General features: G+C 32.1%; 2 protein-coding genes across 2 annotated transcripts; one reads left to right on the top strand and one right to left on the bottom strand.

The window, feature by feature from the left end:
* Positions 1-4,872: 4,872 nt before the first annotated feature.
* LOC107936449 (ankyrin repeat-containing protein BDA1) lies at positions 4,873-5,890 on the bottom strand. The gene is made up of 2 exons (XM_016869175.1): positions 5,417-5,890; positions 4,873-5,271 (listed from the first exon to the last, which is right to left on the bottom strand). The coding sequence occupies exons 1-2, from the start codon at positions 5,888-5,890 to the stop codon at positions 4,873-4,875; spliced, it is 873 nt and encodes a 290-aa protein (XP_016724664.1).
* A 3,086-nt stretch (positions 5,891-8,976) lies between these two features.
* LOC107936450 (ankyrin repeat-containing protein BDA1) lies at positions 8,977-10,788 on the top strand. Its single transcript, XM_016869176.2, has 4 exons — positions 8,977-9,573; positions 9,660-10,192; positions 10,589-10,628; positions 10,711-10,788. Exons 1-4 carry the CDS (start codon positions 8,977-8,979, stop codon positions 10,786-10,788), a joined length of 1,248 nt encoding a protein of 415 aa, XP_016724665.2.
* The last annotated feature ends 11,910 nt before the right edge of the window (positions 10,789-22,698 follow it).

The following is a 22,698-nucleotide window of genomic DNA, read 5'->3' on the forward strand; positions in this document are numbered from 1 at the left end:
TGTATGTTTGCTGGAGAAAATAAATAGAATCAGACATGGAGAGCAAAAAATGAAAGAAAAGAAAGAGTTTTTGGAATGAATTACTTATTTTCATTCATTATCATCCTTTTTTATGGCATAATGCCAATACATATATCAGAAATACAATTGGACAACATAAACAAATTTCACCCAAACAACTACCTACTACCAGTAATTACATTGAAACTTGTTAAACTAAACTTGCAGACTTTATCAAAGCTGATTTAACAACTCAAACACTACCTAATTATATTAAATATGTTACCTACTTAGTTCAAATCTGACTAAGTTACAAAACATTACTTATAGTATCAAAATGAAACCGAAATTCAACAGCTGCATGCACTTCATCTGAAAATATTATAGCAGCTTGATCTTCAAGCTTAATCTTTAATACTTCATGCGCATTACTTGTGCTGCATGGTCTGCTCATTGGCTGCTTCATGTGCTGCATACAGTCCAACTTCAACAGTATTGCTGGAGCACATGAGGCGAGACAAAATCAACGCCAAAATTTTGGAGGGATTGATAGCTCTAGATATCCAATCACAATACCCATGGAATGAAAGGTAAGCGGATAGGATTGTAGATATGCTCAGTAAATTAGGAGGTTTGAGTGCTTCCTCTTCCTCGCTTCCCAATACCTTCATCTTTTCATTCCACATCGAATCTTTAATAAAAAAGATGTCACGATATAAAAAATGGGCAACAATAGCAGGTCTAGAAAAGAAGGGTATATTGCATGAGATGCGTAACACATTTCTAGTAGTGACAATGCTAATTATAACAACCACTTACAATGCCTCTTTAAACCCTCCAAAGAAGCCTGATGACCAAGGATTTAAATAGCAATCGGGTAGTGGAATAGCGGCCACTATATAGCGATAGCGGTGTCGTCCAAAAGCGCTACTGCTGAAAATAGCAGTGTGAAGCGGAGTCACACCAATAACGGTGGATTGCAGCCGCAATTTAACAAGTAACGGCCAATTGCGGTAATAATGGGCCGCTATTCCCGTAATATTACAATAGGTGACTAAAAACGGACATGTGATAGATGCAGGAAAAGTAAATGGTGGCTAACGAACGACGACTGAAATTTTGATGAAATGTTGGCTTTTGAGGGCTTGAAGGTCGGAGAATAGCGGTGTTTACGAGATGGTTTCCCTGAGTTTGAGTCACTGAATGGATGTGTAAGTTTTGGGGAGAGGAAGAGACTGAGGTAGTCGAAGGGTCTGTTGAAAACTTGGAAATTAAAAAGAGATAAGCACAGAGGGGTTTTTCCAAGAACTTGTTGTTTTTCAGGAGCTTAGCCTTTAGATTTTTTCAGCTGAAATTAGGTAGTTTCTAGAGCACCCTCTATTACTTAGCTCGATATAAGCTTGTTTTCGGGCCTTTTATGACTATTTTATTTTGGGCTTTATTTGACTTTTTCTATTAAAAAAAAGTAAAATAAAATATAAATATTTTCATTTAAGTATTTTAACATAAAAAATATATAAATATATTAAAAATATTTTTTTATTGTTGTATCCTATTGTATCAGTGTCCTCATTTTTTAAAAATTACCGTATCACCGTGTCCGTATTGTGTCGTACTCGTATTGCGTGTCCGTGTCCATGCTTCATAGCTAAAAATCATTAAAAGTGACTTTTTATAATTATAATTATAATTATAATTATTATGTTTTATAATAAGTTGTGCAAATTTTAAAAAAATTCACGACCGCGATACCCGTAGTGACCGCAATACCATCCGTTATGTACGCAATTGCGATAAACGTAACACGACAAAAAACGTGACTGCAAACGCAATTTAAATCCCTACTGATGCAGTCCATCAATGAAATACCAAGTCTCTTTAAGTCAAGACCAGCCTCTCAATTCCCACACATTTTTGCAAAAAACCGACATCAACTCTGCACCCATACCCAGTCCCACCGCAATGGACTTTTCCGAAGAAGATGATTGGACACTTGAATCCTCCTCGTTTTGGTTTTACAACACTTTGACATTTCGGGCAGCAGTGTTTTTAACAGCACCTCTCCTACCACCTCATTTATTCTCTTCCTTGATTCTTCTAAACACTTGCCTTCTTTGGGAGATCTTACATGAATTTATTTGATGTTTCCTCATGGTCATGGGAACATTCATTCGAGTTTTCCAATAAAAACACACACTTATTATATGATGTAGCCTCTGTTTGTAATATTAGTTTCTCAATATTGCTGGTTTTCCTTGTAGAATACCAGACCATGTTTTATGTTTGCAGGAGGGTAAACATTACCAAACCAAAATTCTTCTTCCTCGTACTGATCGTTGACATTGGCTACATGGTTTTTATGTATGTTCCAGTTTAGTGGGTCCGTTTAATCTAAACTCCGAAACCGTAACGAAGTTTTCGGGTTTGTATTGTTGATGGTCATCAACAATAAAATCAAGTTTATTCCATTGGTAAAGTTCATCTTAAGTTTAGATTAAGTGATTTATGTTATTTTTTAAAAAAATTGGTGTCTTACTATTATTTTATAATTTTAATTAGTATAACATATATTATTAATGGTTAAATTTTTTAATACGTATTGTATTATTTAAGTTTTGAGAAAAAAAAGATAAAGTAAATACGAGAAATATTGATTTGAGTATGAATTCTTTTAAATTTATATAGACTAAATTTGGATGGGATAAAATGGGAAGTACATATTTTGGGTCGAGTTAGGCTTAGGTAAATAGGTTGTCTACAAATACTTTGTTAAATGGATGTGACAAGAATTTTAACTATTTTTTTAAATAGGAGGATGTCAATCAAACCCATGTCCTTTTACATTTACAACAATACTGATATTAGTAGAACTAAGACTCAACCAACCAAAGCACTATTTTTTAATTTTAGAGTTAGTATTTATATATATTATTATTTATGTAGAGTGAGTATTAATCAGCTGAATATGGTGAATTTAACCTTTTTTTTTTAAATTAAATTTTATCATTAATCCTTCAAAAAAAAAGTGATTTCAAAAAACTCTACCTCATCAATGCGGACTCAAAATATTTCCATCACTTTAGATTAATCTATACAATTTCAATAGCCTTTCCTGTACGAGCAGCTGTGAGGAAGGGACCGATTGATAGTAGGAGGAGACAAAATGGCAAGGAGAACTGCTTTATAAAGACCGGAATGGACGACAAGGAAACAATATAAAGCAAGAAAAGGCAGGCAAATTAAGTATATATTATTGGTAGTGGTGAAGGTTGAAAGAAATGCTTCTTCCATGGATTTTAGTTTTTAAGCATTTGGTATTAATTCGATTATGCCTTTGATATGTTGATAGTCAAAAGTTTAAAGAAAATGGCGCCCCGTGGTGTGAACGAGGAAGCCACCTTGATATCATGAAAAGAAATCATTATTATTTTATTGAAAAGGCTAATAGTTAAAGAATGATTGACCCAACTAGACAATTAGATAAAGTTCTTAGGCATGTCATATGTGAAGAAAATTTGAAGAAGAAGAAGAAGAAGAAGAAGAAGAAGAAGAAGAAGGAAGAACCTTCATCGTTATAAAGGTAAAGTACGTACAAAAGCAAAGGGAATGTTTACTTGGATTATTATTTGATATAGCACCATTTTTTTCAAGAGAGGCACGGATTAGAAACACTTTTTAATTTAGAAAAAAAAATTATATATAAAATTTATATATTACCTCTTTTACAATTATATAAAAATTTAATTTGCAAGTTTTAAAAAATATCTCTTTAATATATAAACTAAATGATGCTTTCTTTTACTATTTAATTTGTTATGGAAACTTAGCAATATTTATTTTTTAAAAATAATAATAAATTATTTATCTATAGAAATGTCATGCCAGCAGTGATAATTTGATAAATTTAAATTTTATAAACATATATTATACATCAACAAAAAGAAAAAAGAAAGGCAATCGATTTAAATGAAAGAAAGTAAAAAAGAAGAAGGAATTACAGCAATATATATTATTACTATATTTATTTAAATCTCAATTGTAGAGTTAAAAAAATTCTATTATCTATATATCAATAATTATCTTTAGAATAAAATGTATTCATATGAAATTTTTTAGAGATCATTGTGTATCTTAGGGTCTTTTAGAAAATTTTAGACTTTTATGAAAAAAATTTACAACTTTTTGGTATTTTAAAGAAAATTTTTTCAATTTTTTTTTATGATTTTTACTATTTTTCACGTGGGAGAGATTCTAATCCATTTATATATCTAATTTAATTATAAACGAAATGAAATAAACCCATTCAAAAAAGTAACAACAAAAAACTAGAATAAAATAAAGGAGATGCTACATTGACATATTATAAATGGGTATTACAAAATTGAGTACACCGCATTATGCATAATCGACCTAGACTAAGGAATAGCCAACATCCTATGAATGCAGCAAAGTACATAAAGTTAATACCATTGTCGAAAACGTCAACACTTGCAAATAAACAATAGCAAACAACTAAAATGGTTCCTTTTCAGAATTCATCATATAAAATAGGGAATAACAATAATCCTTGAGCTACACCCATGCTTATTCCATTTCCTAAATAATATAAGATTGAAGGGAATATCCAACATCCCACTATTGAAACACTAATTTTTGACACCCGACATACAATACACATGGACAACATTAGAAGGAAAAGAATTCCTGAAAATATATTAAGAATTGCATATGTTAAATGGGTGGGGGCTATGAAAGATATTGATTCATCGAACGACACTGCAAGAAACGCTAATAGAACTTGAAGTGCAGTCCTAAACTCATGGGGAAAAGTTTTGAGTAGAGCTAGTGTTAGTAATAATGTTACGAGGAACACTAGATAGGTTGAAATATAGAAGAGAAGAAACTCCGATTCATCCATGACTGATTTCCTTGTACCCATTCATCAAATGATCCTTTGGACCTTGAGGTATTTTCACCTTGCCAAACGCCACCAGGTGGGCTTAGAGTGGCTTGGTAGGTTGCAGTTAGAAGCAGTCCTAAAATAACTAGCAAGGCGTTGCTGTCATCGGCTGATATATCGTCCATATTTTGAAAAATTAGTAGTGATGCTTTTGTCACATACATGACAAATTGTTTCTCCAACTTACGTTTAAAGTTTGAAACTACTGGAATAAAGCAGCCCTGCAGAATAGTTATGTTTTCTCTGTTATTATGTTGTTGTGCAACACCCAGTGCGGTCCAACCAACTTCATTGGTAGCATGCCTATCAGCCTTGCAATTTAATAGTAGATTTAAGCACCTGTTCAATTGACAGTTTAGGATATAAAAGGCTAGAATCAATTAATCATGTCTGTAAAGCAAAAAAAAAAAAAAAATCTATGTAATATTAATTACTATTGAAGCAGTTGAGTCGAACCTTGGGTTGATTATGGATAGTGGCTATGTGTAGTGCAGTGTTGCCATCTTTGTCTTTCCGGTTCACCACTTCCCAATGATAGTCTTTTCTCTTAAGCGTTGGAATTAGGAGTTGGAGAACGTCCAGTCTATTGTTTTGGATTGCAATATGCAAAGCAGTGCGATTCTCAATCGTAACATCTTGGATAGAATCAGGAGAAGGTTCTAGAAATGTATCCAACAGACCAAGCTGGTTTCCAACTTTACTTAAGTAGTGCAATGGAGTCTTACCTTTCTTTCCTCTGACACGAACAAGATGTTTATCGATCTCCAATAAGCGGAGCGCCATCTCTTTATGCCCTTTTCTAACTGCAATGTGAAGTGGGCTCAAACCTTGGTGGTTTAGCTTTCGAGAAAATGATGGCTTTAAGTTCATCATCTCCATTGCAAACTCGATGCACCCTTCTTCTGCAGATATATGTACTGGAGTCTCCATAAACTCCACCTCATCAACACGCCTCAAAACATTTCCATTTCTTTGAATTACTCTATATAATTCGTTAGCCTTTCCTGTACGTAGGAGCAGCCTTTCTTAAATTTTCATCCATGTCGGGAGGAAAGATCAATGAACAATAGGAAGAGAGAAAATGAAAGGAAACTACTGCTATTGTATGGTCCGTCGACTGCAGCCAACAAGGAAACAATACAAAGATAGAAAATGGCAGACGAATATTATGTATATCTTTCTGGGTTTGGCCTTCAGTGCAGGATTATTATAAAATTTTGATAGTGTACGTTTAAAGAAATGAAAGGCAGTAGTGCGAACAAAAAGCCACTTTGAAAAGAAAAGAAGCGATGCTGTTCTCTTTCGTTTAAGGTCACTTAGAGAAATTTATTCAAAGAAAGTGAGAACTAAAGAAAGACAAATGTGTGTATATTTATGTTCTTGATTTCTCATACTCAAGATTCCAACAACAAGATAACATTAATTTTATGAAATGAGAAGTGATTGTATAAAATTATAAATCTATTTTATTCTTCTTGATTTTTTATATTTTTAATTAAAAATAAAGAGGGAGATAAAAATGATCGTGAAATCACAATTTTATACAATCTCTTCTCTTGAAACTTTTAAAGAGAAGTACTTAAAATTAATAATATTTTCATCTTCCAATTTTTTTTTTATATTTCATGAAATTATATTTAATAATATTTTTATAATGAAGATTTGAAAATTGGAAGGGTGTGATTGATTCAAAAATTAAAGACTGGTATGGTCCGTCAATGGTGGTCAAAAGTTAGAAAAGGCAGGTAATTGAAGTATATATTTTTGCTTCTTCCATGGATTTTAGTTTTTAATCATTTAGTACTAATTCGATTATGCCTTTGATAGTCAAAAGTTTAAAGAAAATGGCGCCCCGTGGTGTGAACGAGGAAGCCACCTTGATATCATGAAAAAAAAAATCATTATTTATTTTATTGAAAAGGCTAATAGTTAAACTAAAAAACAAAATTATGATGAAAATTTTATAAATGTACTTTATTTAATTTTAATTAAAAAATATTTTTTTGTTAATATTAATAGATTTTGAAATATATCGTTCAATCATTTTAATAACAATTAAATCTCAAAATTACACAAAATTTTAATTCAATATGCAATGTATTGATATAAATATTAATAAATCAAGATCTTTTATGTCGAATTTGAAAAAGAAAATTGCATATATATATATATAGGATGTTTTTAGGGTGTATGTCATGACAGTTATTATATAACAAGAAATTGGCAATGTAAAAAGTTTGAAGAGAAATTGAATCACACCATAAAAGGAGTGGCAAAAGGGAACTATAAGAATTGTGATGTTGTGAATGCTTAGACATTAAATTTTAATTAATGTACTAACTAATTAATTCTAGTAATAATTAAGTTTTAACTAAGATGCTCAAAATTCTAATTAAGTAATGACTAAATTTTACATCCATAAATTTAGCCTAACTTCTTTTATATATCAAAATTTTTAATTAGTAATTATAATTCATAATTTTTTTATATATTTTATATTTTGATTTCTATTCAAGTAATATATATGTTAAAATTAGCAAAAAATTTTAACTAATAATTTTAAATTAAATTATATTTATTTTTAAAAGTGCAATTATCATCATTTCTATTAAATTATAATTATTTTTATAATGTAAAAATTATTACAATTTCTATTTTACTCTAACGTATTTTATTTTTAAATGTAAATCTAATAATATGATAGAAAATAAAAATTGTTTTGATATGAAAAAGAAAAATTTAAAATTAAACACATATATTATACATAAATTATAGATAAGTAAAATTTAAAATTGAACATACATGTATCATATATTTCCCTAATTCACCAACGAATTGGCCTTGATTTTGATGTGGATCACACATACTATTTATGTTTTTTTTTGAAGTTTTAATATATTTTTATGGGTAAAATATGTCATAAGTTATTGTACTGTTTAAAAATTTAGAATTTAGTCTATCTACTTTTCAGATTTCAAAATTCAAATCTAACTATTAACAGTATTAAATTTTTTGTTAAATTCAAGTTCATTACAACGTAATCTTTTTTGGTTACATGGCTACCAAGTGAGGTTTTTTTTTTAAATGTCACACCAACAATTTTAACAAAGAAAATATTTAACATTGTTAACAATTAGACTTGAAATTTGAAATTTGAAAAGAAGATGGACTAAATTTCAAATTTTTGAAGAGTACAAAGACTTATGACATATTTTAACCTATTTTTAAATTGTTTTGAATATTTATCTACTTGTTTAATTTTTATATTCCTTTGGATGTTTATATATATTTTTGAAGTTTTTAGAATCAAGATTAAATTAATATAATGTGCAAATATTGAAGGTTAAATTGATTTTTCTTTTAGAATTATAATTAAATTGATAATATGTGTAAACATTGAGGAATAAATTTGTTATTATATCAATAAAAAATTGCATCAATATTCTATTAATGATTTAAGGGATGAATAACCAAAAATATTATTATTTATAACTATAGTGACAAAATTATTATTATTATTATTATTATTAGAGTTGGTGACAAAAACAAAAGAATGCGCTATTACTTAAATGACTAACCTAAATAATAACACCATTGTTAATATATCCTGAATATACTATGAGAACACAAATTTAAACATGAGACCAAATCTTCAATATACCAAATAGTGCATTAATTTATTCATTCATCACTCCTTCAACTTTCTTTTTGTTTGGTTCAAGAATTCATAGTTGGAAATGTCATGTATAAAATTAAGGGTGCCTTCTTTCTATGGCTTTGCTGCTTGGAAATTTCTTTGGACCTTAGAAGAAAATTATTTCCTCGAACTACAGTACTGTTCAAATCAAGTATAAATTGTGGTCAGTTCAGATATATGTGTTTACGGAAAATATAGGTTCTATTTCTATTTCCATGTTGTCTTCTACTTCTTTCTTCTTTGTGTTTTGTTGCAAATTTCCTCAGTTTTCAGTAATCTGAAAATTCACTGCATAATTTATTACCCCAAAAGAAAAGCTATGGATGGGAGGATGATAGAGGCTGCCCAAACAGGAGATATTAACCTCTTGTATGAGTTGATTCTGAATGATCCATATGTTTTACAGCGTATTGATGATGTGCCTTTTTTTCATACTCCATTGCATGTGGCTGCCTCTGCTGGGCATATTGAATTTATCATGGAGATGATCAACTTAAAGCCCTCGTTTGCAAGAAAGCTAAACCAAGCTGGGTTTAGCCCCTTGCACTTGGCTCTGCAGAATAACAGAACCCAAGGAGTGCTTCAACTCCTCAAGTTTGACAATGGCCTTGTTCGTGTCAAAGGGAGGGAGGGTTTCACTCCTCTGCACCATGTGATTCAAACTGGAGATGTTAATCTTTTGATAAAATTCCTCGAGGTTTGTCCCGAGGCCATAAAAGATGTGACTGTTCGAAACGAGACGGTTTTCCATCTTGCAGTAAAAAGCGATATGTCTGAAGCTTTCCAAGTCCTGGTGGGGTGGCTTGTAAGAAGCTGCCATGAGTCTGCCCAACATTGGGAGAATGAACTACTGAGTTGGGCAGACATTGATGGCAACACTGTGCTACACATTGCAGCTATCAGAAACAGACCTCGGGTATATGCTAATTTTCCTAATCAAGTCAATTATTGATATGTACATGATAAAAGGGTAATTTACATGAATTAATTTCTAATTAACAGGTGGTGAAAGTATTGCTGGGACACCTGCGTCGAGACCAAATCAATGCCAAAAATTTGGAGGGATTAACAGCTCTAGATATCCAATCACAATACCCATGGAATGAAAGGCAAGCGGATAGGATAATAGATATGCTAAGAAAAGCAGGAGGTTTGAGTGCTTCCTCTCCCTCGCTTCCCAGTACCTCCACTTCAGTCTACATCAAATCTTTAAAAGACAAGACGTCATGGCATCAAAAATGGGCAACAAGAGCTGGTCGAGGAATGAAGCGTATGCCACATGAGATGCGTAACACATTTCTAGTAGTGACGGTGCTAATTATAACAACCACTTTCGAAGCCTCTTTAAACCCTCCAAATAAGCCTGATAACAGCTCATCCATGAAATACCAAGTCTCTTTAAGTCAAGATCAGCCGCCTCTCAATTACCACACATTTTGGCACAAAACCGACTTCAATACTGCACCCATACCCAGTCCCTCCGCAATGGACGTTTCCAAAAAAGATGATGGGACATCTGAATACTCCTTGTTTTGGTATTACAACACTTTGACCTTCTGGGCAGCACTGTTTTTAACAGCAATTCTCCTACCATCTCATTTATTCTCTTCGTTGATTCTCCTAATATTTCTCTCCTTTGGGATGTCTTTCATAAATTTATTTAAAGTTTCCTCATGGTCATGGGAACATTCATATGAGTTTTCCAAAACACGCGCACACATTTTATTTGATGTAACCTCCATTTTTAATGTTGTCTTCTTATTCATCCAAATTTTCCTTATACCAAGCCAGTTACTCTTTGAGTTTGCCACGCTGCTAAACATTAACAAAAAATGTTCCATCTCCTTCCTGGTAATCGTTTTCGGTAGCATAATGCTTTTTACGGGATTTTTTATCTTCCTATTGTAATGTTGTCTTCTCAACGTTGCTAGCTTCGCTTGTACGATTGCAGTTAATGTTTCATGTTTCCAGGTGGGTAACCAGTACCAATCCAAAATTCTCTATCTTCATATAGTAATCTTTTACATTGGCTTCCTTTTTACATTGTGTCCAGTTGAGTGGATCCGTCGAATCTAAATGCCAAAAGCGTAATGAAGTTTTGGGGTTTGTATTAGTGATGGTGATGGAGTAGTTATTGGATTCAGCTTCTTTATTATTTTAACTTTAAAATATATTTAATTATTTGGGCCGATTGCACTAGTCATCCTCAGACTATTAACCTTATTCTAAATTGGTCCCAAAATTCAGATAATTTTAATTACAATCCTCAAGCTACTAATGTTATATCAGCCTACTCCTTCTATTACTATAATCATTAATTTAATTATTAAATGGTACTTTAGGTCTTATACAATATAATCTAAAACGAAAATTTTAAGAAAAAATATTGATAAAATCGATATACTAGATAAATTACTATATCGACTTGCTAACATACTAGATAAATTATAATTAGAGGCGTTCATGGGTTGATTGCGCCAAGTTTAGTGTCGAAACCACTTTTTAAAAACAAGAAGCGAGTCAACTTTTATTTTGAAAATAAAAAACGGGAGTCGCCACCGATATTTTTTGGGGTGTGATCGGATCACCTTGCAATTCAATTGTTTTGATAAAACGTTTTGATTTTATTAAAACAATAATTTTGGTCTACGGAATTCAAGGAAAACGGGTTCGGGAGTCAGTTACATGCGAGGAAGGATTAGCACTCTCGTCATGCCCAAAATTAGTACCTAATCAATTAATTAATGTCTTAATGTCGAAAAATTGAAAATTCGGAAAGAAATTTAAAATTATGATCCTTTTAAAATCACTTAAAAATTTAAAGAAGGGTGCTCTTCTCGTTAATCGAGAAAAAGAATTATATCACGTGAGTTAGGGCACAATATCTTAAATCCCGAAACGAGAATAAACACCAAAAAAATTATTTCTTTTTAGAAATTATGATCATCTCGGTTTTGGAGAAGAAATCATATCCCGTAAGTTGGAACACTGTCCTTTTTTGATTCCTCAGATAATTTTAAAAAATGTGTGTGTGTGTTTTTTTTAAAAAAGGGGTTTGTATATTCGGAATTATCGAAAAAATTCAAGACCCCGTAAGTTAGGATACGATCTTTTCGAATCCCAAAATACGAAATATTATTTATTTACTTAAAAAAATTTATACATTTAGGTCGAAATTGATGCGATACTAAAAATGATATACGAATAAAACATTAAATCAACGAATGACTACAATATGAGTGTAAACAAATATAATAACAATGATCTCATAATATACATTATTTTAATACTAATTAATCAAAGAACAACAAAATCAACAATAATAGGGCTATCTTGCCAAAAAAAGCCCCTTTTTTTCAATATTTACCGAAATGGGCCGGTTTTTTAATTATTTACTGGAATGGTCCATTTTCAGCGAAATCGCGCCACGTCAGCGCAATGTCAGGGTAAATGGCAGGAGGTCGCGTCCACGTCAGCGCGACCTACTGACGTGGAGGGAAATCGCGCCTACGAGGACGCGATTTGCTGACGTGGCATGAGCAGTTTATGTTTTTAGCTTGGAAAACTTTGAAAGGCCATAACTTTTGGCTCGGTTGTCCGATTGAGACAATTTTTTTATTTCGAATAACTTTTCGAGATCTACGCACTGAAAAACAGCCGAAGGCGGTTTGCCACAGTTTTCGTCGAAAAAGATCCTTTTTTGCCCCTAAATTTCGATTTTTTCGGTTTAAAATTGAATTTTGAAACATTCAAATCATTATTTTCCTTATTTATTTGAAGTAAACACCGGATCTTTTTTTACAGAATTGTCTTATATCATCCTGTTATTCATTATAAGTCAGCTCATTCCACTTTTGATAAGTTCCCTAAAATTTTCCATTTTATTCAATTTAGTCCCTAAAACCTAAATAGTCATATTTTCAAATCTAAGCTTCGTTTTTCAATTCAAATTCAATTTCATCCTTCCATAACATTCAAATATTCTTAAATACAAAAATTTCATGCTAATTTTGAAATAGTCGATATACTCGTAACTAACAAATTATACTTTACAAATTAGTCCCTATTCATCTCTAAGCAGTTTTTCAACGCGTAGATCTCGAAAAGTTATTCGAAATAAAAAAATTTGTCTTAATCGGACAACCGAGACAAAAGTTATGGCCTTTCAAAGTTTTCTAAGCTAAAAACATAAACTGTTCATGCCACGTCAGCAAATCACGTCCTCGTAGGCGCGATTTCCCTCCACGTCAGCAGGTCGCGCTGATGTGGACGCGACCTCCTGCCATTTCCCCTGACATCGCGCTGACGTGGCACGATTTCGCGGAAAATGGTCCATTCCGGTAAATAATTAAAAAACCGGCCCATTTCGGTAAATATTGAAAAAAAGGGTTTTTTTTGGTATTTTACCCCAATAATAGCAATGAATAATAATGATATAAACAATAGTACATAAAAAAATACATAACAAAACAATATCAAAATTAAAAGAAATTAATAAATAAATTCACCAAATAGCATTGAGGAAATTAATCTAGGAAATGTTAAAAGGATTATTAAAAAATGGGTGAAATTAGGGTTATAGTAGAAATATTAACAATAATAATAAATAAATTGTCTAAATTTTTGAAATTACATAAAAAAATATGATATAAAATAAATAAATGTATTTATAATGTTTAAATAAGTAAATAAAAAGTATAACAGAAATAATAATGTAGAAACAAATTGATTTAATGATATAGATATAATAATAAACAAATAAATAATGTAAAATAATAATAGAAATAATAATTTTAAATCAATTAATTTAATAATAAAATAGCCAAAATATCAAAATAAAATTAAATGGAGCTTTAAAACAAAGTTTTGGGGCAAATCAGAAATAAACTCAAAAGGGAGGACCAGATTGAACGCGCGGATGAGAAGGAGGGACTGAATGGGAAATAATTCCCACCCTCCAAAACGCACAGTTCCATCAGAGACCAAAATCGAAGTCGAAATAAATTATAGGGAAAAATTAAAAAAAATAAAAAAACTTGATTGTAATAAACAAAAAAGGCGGAAGGGCTAGACGTGCAAATAGACCCTTCCACAAAAATACGCGGATCCTTCCCCAGGTCGGGTCACCGCGCGGGTCATGGTTCTATACGGCGTCGTTTTGGCCACTGGGTTAAGGCCAAAACAGTGCTGTTTTGATCCTCTATATAAACCAAATTTTTTAAAAAAATTTCATTTCCTTTCTCTTTCTCAAAATAAAAAACTCAGAAAAAAACCTCTCCTCTCTAAAATATTTTCCAGAATCCGGCCGACTCCAGAGCCGGACCAACACGGCTGCCGGTTATAGCGCCACCGTTTGTGGTAGCCGAAAAATAAAAAAAACACCCATTTTTTGGGCTTTTCAACTTCCCGACTCCAAAACAAGTAAGTTTTCTATTTTACTTTACTTTTCTTTTTTTTTTAAGAAAAACACGAGAAAAGAAAATAAAAAATAAAAAAAGAAACAAACAGCAGAATACCTTCAAATTTTTCTTTGTATTGATGTTTTTTCTTCTTCTTCTTTTTTTGTGTTGATTCATGCGTAAAACAAATCCGAATACAGAAATGGCCAAGCCAGGCCTAAGAATGATAATAACATACTTTATTTTTGCCCAAGCTCGACTCGGTCGAAATATAGGACTAAGAGTTTGCCAAAGTTTGCTCATATTTGTAAATGATTAACCCAAGCCTATTTTAGTACAGTGCATATTATTTTTTTTAAATTATAAATAATTATATATTTATATTATTTTAATTTAATATTGGAAAAATTTATATATATTTATTAATATATTATATACAATCATTTTAAGATTTTTTAATATTCACATTGTAGTACTATTATATATTACTATATGTTTAATTTTTATGTGTTATAAATAATATAATATATAAAATATAAAACATTAAAAACTTAAAAAAAATAGTTGGGTTTGGTCTATCTCAAACTTTAAATGTTCATGCCCAATTTTCAAGCCTAATATTTTTGTCTAAAGAACATGGATTCTATTGAGAAGGGCTCTCTACTTTTGTCCAAACATTTCTTATATTCAGTCAAAAAGGAGGATTTCAGAGTATGGTCTGTCCGTAGAAACCCTAGCATCTTCTTCCAAGAACTCCAACTCATCATTCTCCATTTAATTTCAAGAATATCCCACCATGTATGTTACATTCGCCGTGAGTTTATCTTTAAACGAAGCCTTCTCTTGCCTTAAGTCTTCCCCTACCAAATATGGGAATTCATAACTGAATCTTTGTTCCTAACTTTTTCTTATCACACGTTCAATCCCCGAAGGAATCGGCGACCTTGATCTTTCCAATGCCGGTGATGACACGGCGGTCACTTCCATTTCATTTCTATTTTAATTTAACGGGAATGTATTTCATAATGTTAGAATTAAGTGACCTAAATCCTTATTTAAATAAAATACTGTGGTAAAATAAAATAAAAGTAAAATCCCTATAGAATTATACTTCTTTTATTTTATTTTAGAATAAGGTTTTTTAAACCTTATTAAACTTCATCTATTTGATATTATTTGAATAAGGAGTTTCACTCCTATTAGAATAAGGTTTACAAGCCTATAAATAGGCATAGTCTACTCCTCTTGTAATTATTTTTTTCGACAGAGTGAATTTTCTTCTCCTCTGCCCGTGGTTTTTTCCTGAAAGGGTTTCCACGTAAAATATGTGTGTTCTTTATTTTTCTATTTCTATTTCTATTTTTATTTGAGATAAATTGTCACTATCCACATTATATTTTTAACAAATTGGTATCAGAGCTTCTGGGTTGTTCATCTCAATCACGGTAATGACGTCTATGAAGTACGAAATTCCGCTGTTGGATCGCAACACCAGATTTGCATTGTGGCAGACAAAGATGCAAGCAGTTCTTGCATAGATGGACTTAGAGGAAGCCCTACTAGGGGTAGATAAGATGCTTTCAACTTTGACGGAGGAAGAGAAGAAGCGCAAGGATCGAAAGGCGTTAACACAGTTACATCTGCATTTGTCTAACGAAATTTTGCAGGATGTGATGAAGGAGAAGACTGCCGCTGGATTATGGAAGAGGTTGGAACAAATATGTATGTCGAAAACTCTAACCAGCAAGCTGCATATGAAGCAGCGTCTTTATGCTCATCGTTTGGAGGAAGGTGCATCTGTGCACGAACACTTAACAGTGTTTAAAGAAATTCTCTCAAACTTGGAGGCCATGGAGGTTCAGTATGATAAGGAAGATCTAGGGCTGATTCTACTTTATTCGTTGCCTCCGTCTTATTCAACCTTTAGAGATACGATTTTATATAGCCGCGAGTCTCTCACAGTTGATGAGGTTTATGGTTCTTTAACCTCGTATGATAAGATGAAGCATCTTGTGGTTAAAACTGACTCTCAGGGAGAGGGTCTTATTGTTTATGGGAGACAAGATCAGAATACTGATGATGATTGTGGAAGGACACAGGAATGGAATCCTCACAGTAAATCTAAAGGTAGATCGAAGTCTTCAAACAGAGGTAAAACTTGTAACTTTTGCAAGAAGAAAGGGCACATTAAATCTAAGTTCTATAAGCTACAGAATAAGATCAAAAGGGAGGCTGCGAATCAAAATGGAAAACAACTAGAAAATTCTGGTAAAGCTGATGTTGTAGAAGATTACAGCGATGGTGAACTTCTAGTCGCTTCTGTCAACAATTCCAAAGCGAGCGATGAGTGGATCCTTGATTCGGGTTGCACCTTCCACATCAGTCCCAATCGGGATTGGTTTACAACTTACAAAATAGTGTCTGAAGGTATTGTGTTGATGGGAAATAATGCTTCATGTAGAATTACAGGTGTTGGAACAATTAGAGTTAAAATGTTTGATGGAGTTGTCAGAACACTCAGTGACGTACGACATGTTCCAGAATTAAAGAGAAATTTAATTTCATTGAGTACTCTTGATTCAAAAAGGTACAAATACACAGCTGAAAGTGGGGTTTTGAAGATTTCCAAAGGTTCCCTCATTGTGATGAAAGGGCAGAGAAAGATTGCCAAGTTATATGTTTTGCAGCGTTCTACTGTTACTGGTGATGTAGCTGTGTCATCCTCTTCCTTGTCAGATGATGATATTACTAAACTTTGGCATATGCGCCTAGGGCATATGAGTGAGAATGACATGGCAGAATTGAGCAAAAGAAGACTTTTTGATGGGCAAGGAATTTGCAAACTGAAGTTCTGTGAGCACTGCATTTTCGGGAAGCAAAAGAGAGTTCGATTCACCAAAGGAATACATAACATGAAGGGAACGTTAGAGTATATTCTTTCTGATCTATGGGGGCCATCCAGTGTGCCTTCGAGAGGTGGAGCTAATTATATGCTAACTTTTATTGATGATTTTTCCAGAAAAGTGTGGGCGTTCTTCCTGAAGCAGAAAAGCGATGTGTTTTCCGCATTTAAGTCTTGGAAAACCATGATAGAAAAATAGACGGGAAAGAAAATAAAATATCTCCACACAGGCAATGACTTAGAGTTCTGTTCTGATGAATTTAATAAACTGTGCAAGTCAGAAGGGATCATGAGACACTTGACAGTTCGTCATACTCCACAGCAAAACGGCGTTGCAGAACGAATGAACAGAACGATCATGGAGAAAGTTCGATGTATGTTGTCAAATGCCAACTTATCAAAGTCATTTTGGGCAGAAGCTGCCTCTACTGCATGTTTTTTGATCAACTGATCTCCATCCGTTGCCATTGAGAAAAAGACTCCACAAGAGGTATGGTCTGGTAATCCTGCTGACTATTCTGATTTAAAGATCTTTGGTTGTCCTGCGTATGCTCATGTTGATAATGGAAAATTGGAACCGAGATCTATTAAATGTGTTTTTCTTGGTTATAAAGCTGGTGTAAAAGGGTGTAAGTTATGGTATCCTGAAAATAGAAAAGTTGTGATTAGCAGAGATGTTGTTTTTGATGAAACTACTATGCTACCTAACTTATCTCTTAAAGACTCTTCCAATAAAGAAAATCAAAAGCAGGTGGAGCATCAGATTGATCTAGAATCTATAACAGAGTCGACTACTAAAGCCAGTACAAAAATTCAAAATAGAGTTGCTTCTTCACCACAATACTCTATCGCAAAACAGAACTAGAAGAGAAATTAAACCTCCAAAAGTATGCCGAGGCTGATCTAGTTACTTATGCTTTAAATATGGTTGAAGATATAGATGCAAACCAAGAGCCATCTAATTATTTTGAGGCGGTTAGTTGTGAAGACTCAGAAAAGTGGATGTTTGCTATACAAGAGGAGATGGAATAACTACACAAAAATCAAACATGGGATCTTGTGAAACTTCCTAAAGGTAAAAAGGTTGTTTGTTGTAAATGGGTGTTTAAAAAGAAAGAGGGACTCCAAGAGTTGAAGAACCCAGATATAAAGCAAGGCTTGTTGTAAAGGGTTACAGTCAAATTCCAGGAGTGGACTTCACAGATGTGTTCTCTCCAGTTGTGAAGCATAGTTCGATTCGAGCTTTGCTTGGTATTGTGACCATGCATGATTTGGAGCTTGAGCAGTTAGATGTAAAAACTGCATTTTTGCATGGAGAACTTGAGGAGGATATTTACATGCAACAACCAGAGGGTTTTATAGTTTCAGAAAAAGAGGACTATGTTTGCTTCCTGAAAAAGTCCCTTTACGGTTTGAAATAGTCACCAAGACAATGGTATAAGAGGTTTGATTCCTTTATGACTTCTCATGATTTAAAAAGAAGTAGCTTTGACAGTTGTGTTTACTTTAAGAAAAACAGTGATGGTTCTTTTGTGTATCTACTCCTTTATGTTGATGACATGTTGATAGCATCGAAAGATAAAGGAGAGATAAGAAAGGTCAAAGCCTAACTAAGTGAAGAATTTGAGATGAAAGACTTGGGACCAGCAAAGAAGATACTTGGTATGGAGATTCTCAGGGATAGGAAAGCAAGTAAATTGTATCTAAGTCAGAAAGGGTACATTGAGAAAGTTCTTTCCAGATTCAATATGCAGAATGCTAAGCCTGTTAGTACTCCTTTAGCAGCCCATTTCAGACTTTCATCGGCTTTGTCTCCACAATCAGATGATAAGATTGAGTACATGTCACATGTTTCATACTCTAGTGCAGTGGGATCTCTCATGTATGCCATGGTTTGTTCACGTCCAGATTTATCATATGCAGTTAGTGTAGTTAGCAGATACATGGCGAATCCTGGTAAAGAACATTGGAAAGTAGTTCAGTGGGTTTTAAGATACTTACGAGGTACTACCGATGTTTGCTTACAGTTTGGAAGAACTAGAGATGGAGTCATTGGGTATGTTGATGCTGATTTTGCTGGGGACCTCGATAGAAGAAGATCTCTCACGGGTTGTGTCTTTACAATCAGAGGTTGTGCAATCAGTTGGAAAGCCACTTTGTCTACCACTGAAGCTGAGTACATGGCAATTACTGGGGCTTGTAAAGAAGCTATATGGTTGAAGGGACTCTTTAGTGAACTCAATGAAGACCTTCAAATCAATACAGTATTTTGTGACAGTCAGAGTGCCATCTTCCTTACAAAAGATCAAATGTTTCATGAGAGAACAAAACACATTGATGTTCGGTATCATTTTGTTCGTGATATTATTGCTCGTGGTGATATTGTTGTGAGCAAAATTAGTACTCATGAAAATCCTGCAGATATGATGACTAAGTCACTTCCTATAACCAAGTTTGAGCATTGCTTAGACTTGGTTGGATCATTGTTGAAAATAAACCCTTAAGGGGTTTTATGGAAGAGGTGGAGAAACTTGTTCGTTGAGAGTTTGCGATGAAGAACTTGTTCATTAAGAATTCGTGTCAAGGTGGAGATTGTTAGAATTAAGTGACCCAAATCCTTATTTAAATAAATAACTATGGTAAAATAAAATAAAAGTAAAATCCCTATAGAATTATACTTCTTTTATTTTATTTTAGAATAAGGTTTGATATTATTTGAATAATGAGTTTCACTCCTATTAGAATAAGGTTTACAAGCCTATAAATAGGCATAGTCTACTCCTCTTGTAATTAATTTTTTTTCGACATAGTAAATTTTCTTCTCTTCTGCTCGTGGTTTTTTCCCGAAAAGGTTTCCACGTAAAATCTCTGTGTTCTTTATTTTTCTATTTCTATTTTTATTTGCGATATATTGTCATTATCGACATTATATTTTTAACACATAATTGCCAAAATATCATAATACATATAATCGGGTCCACACCGTTAAATGTGATTATCTACAATATGTACTTTTTAAGAGTGACTATTTTCCACAGAAGTGGCGGGAAATTTATACTTTACTGGAATTTTGTCATATATTTTATTTATTTTTAATTTTTTAAATATAATTTAAAAATTAATGGTAAAATCTTAATTTCACTTGTACGATTAAAAATTTCTATATCCGGTGTTCTAAATAATTATCCTTGATTTAATACCAGTGAGTGTTGGATGCAATGGCAAAACACATTATATTTTCAAGGAAAGACAGAAGTTTAAACCTTGAAAATAACATTATTCAAAGCAAAGGCCAAATTATTCTTTCAAAATATTTTAACTTTAAAATATATTTAATTATTTGAATTTATTGCACTAGTCATCCTCAAACTGTGAACCTTATTTTAAATTGGCTCAAACTTTCATTCTAATTACATCCTCAAGCTACTGATGTTATATACTATAATCGTTAATTTAATTACTAAATGATACCTCAGATCTTATACAATGTAATCTAAAATGAAAAGTTTAAGGAAAAAAAATATTGATAAAATCAACATACTAGGTAAATTATAATTAGAGGTGTTCATGGGTCGGCCAGCCCAAGTTCGGGTGGGTTTAAGCATGATATTAACACACTTTATATTTGCCCAAGCCTGACTCGATCCAAAATATGGGCCCACAAGTTTGCTAAAACTAATCCATATTTGTAAATGGTAACTCAAGCCCATTTTAGGACCGTCCATATTATTTTTTAAAATTTTGAAAAATTGTATGTTTATATTATTTTTAATTTAATATTTAATGATTTTATATATTTTTATTTATTAATATTTTATATATAGTTATCTTAAGATTTTTTAATGTTTATATTATAGTATTTTTATATATTACTATAGATTTAATTTTTTATGCGTTATAAATAACATAGTATATAAATATAACAAAATATAAAACATTACAAACTTTGAAAAATATGGTCGAGCCAAGCTAGGCTTGTGCCTGGAATGTTCAAGCTTATTTTTTAGGCCTAATATTTTTACCTAACTCCTCGCAAATTTTAATTGGATTTGGTGCTTTAAGTGTAGTTTGTATACTTGTATTTTTTTTTCGAACAAATTGATTTAATAAAATTATTCATGAATTACATTAATATCATTTCTATATTGTCCTTAATGGTTTTTACATGCAAAGCAAAATGGAAGCAAATATTCGCTCACTAATTGTCTAATGTTTAACCAATACTAAACGGTATTACATGGTTGGGTCGTAATACAGAAAAACAACCTATATTTGTAGAAGAACTTAAACATGTCCTTAATCTAAGCGGAAATGAACAAATCGATTGAAAGACTAATATGTCGTCTATCAAATTCAATTAGAGAGATGTTTTGTCTTGAGTATTAAAGCAGATGACTTCTAAAAGATAGGGAAATAAATGTGACTGACAGTACATCGGATATGACCTAAGTAGAATAGATTTTAAATCCATTTGTAAATTTATTTACTCATAATATAATATATCTTAATCCTAAATTAGCCGGACATGAATGGAAACGTACATTGCAGCTATTAGAAACAAACAATTTTCTCTTAAATTTAAGATTTTTTGTACTAAGCACCAACAAATGAGAATCAAATATTGTGAGGTTTCGTCAACGATGATTTCTCCTTTGTGTTGATTTAAAACTAAGCCATTTCTTGGATTTTCATATTCATCTTTTCAATATCCACCTTTCTATTACATGAATGAGTTGTACCTTAAACAATGCACATTCCAATAAATAATAAAGAAATTGTGTAATTTTAATAATTAAAATAAAATTTATTATATTCTTTTTACAAAGAAGTTGATAAATTCTTGTGTAATGTAATAAACTTTTAAAATTTGGTCAAGCTAGCATGATTTAATCATATCCTATTTTCTGAAAGAGAAGGGACCCCTTTTCCCATACACATTCAGAATTGTTCACATTTGTGGATATTCTAGTTATATTACAATATCTAAACCATAGACATAGTTATAATCAACTTATTTTTATTTATCAATTATCCTTAAAATTTAAAGACAAAAAGATTCTACTAACTCATAAAAATTTCAATCCAAAGGTGAAGTGTACCATGTTTGGGATTGTAGGAAACTTCACAAAGAGGAAGAATAAACAACTAATGCTTAGCCACAGGCATAAGCAACACTTTACCTCACTGCTTTCCCACAATACAAACAAACAAATCGTCACCATACAAGAGATGAACGAAAACAAACAAAATCGATTAATCAACTGAATTTCATAAATTTAGTCTTATTTTTTTGAACTAAATTTAATTATTAATCTTTTATAAAAAGTTAAATTAATCACTAAATGTAGAGAGTGTAAAAACCACTCTACCTCCATCTCTTAAGATTAATCTATACAATTTCAATCCAAAGGTGAAGTGTACCATGTTTGGGATTGTAGGAAAGTTCACAAAGAGGATGAATAAACAACTAATGCTTAGCCACAGGCATAAGCAACACTTTACCTCACTGCTTTCCCACAATACAAACAAACATGGATTCTTGATATTTATAGTATTTCAAATATTATAAATGAAATAGTAAAACTTGATCTTAAAATGCTTTGTTTTTCTATGGAACATTGGATTCTTTGCAATTACAACATCAGATTGGTTGTCGCACATAATCTCTGTTGCTTCTCTTTGGTGTTGATTTAAATCATCCATGATTTTCGTTAGCCATATGGCTTGGTTGACAGCTCCT

This window comes from Gossypium hirsutum, chromosome D10, assembly GCF_007990345.1.
Source record: "Gossypium hirsutum isolate 1008001.06 chromosome D10, Gossypium_hirsutum_v2.1, whole genome shotgun sequence".
NCBI lineage: Eukaryota > Viridiplantae > Streptophyta > Magnoliopsida > Malvales > Malvaceae > Gossypium > Gossypium hirsutum.

Bases quoted from the DNA above. Each gene is read 5' to 3' on its own strand.
- LOC107936449 (XM_016869175.1), bottom strand. From the start codon at position 5,890: ATGGAGACTCCAGTACATATATCTGCAGAAGAAGGGTGCATCGAGTTT. The intron at 5,272-5,416 runs GTTCGACTCAAC...TTAAATTGCAAG, and splicing joins CTATCCATAATCAACCCAAG to GCTGATAGGCATGCTACCAA.
- LOC107936450 (XM_016869176.2), top strand. From the start codon at position 8,977: ATGGATGGGAGGATGATAGAGGCTGCCCAAACAGGAGATATTAACCTC. The intron at 10,193-10,588 runs GTATTACAACAC...CAACGTTGCTAG, and splicing joins TCTGAATACTCCTTGTTTTG to CTTCGCTTGTACGATTGCAG. The intron at 10,629-10,710 runs GTGGGTAACCAG...CATTGTGTCCAG, and splicing joins TTAATGTTTCATGTTTCCAG to TTGAGTGGATCCGTCGAATC.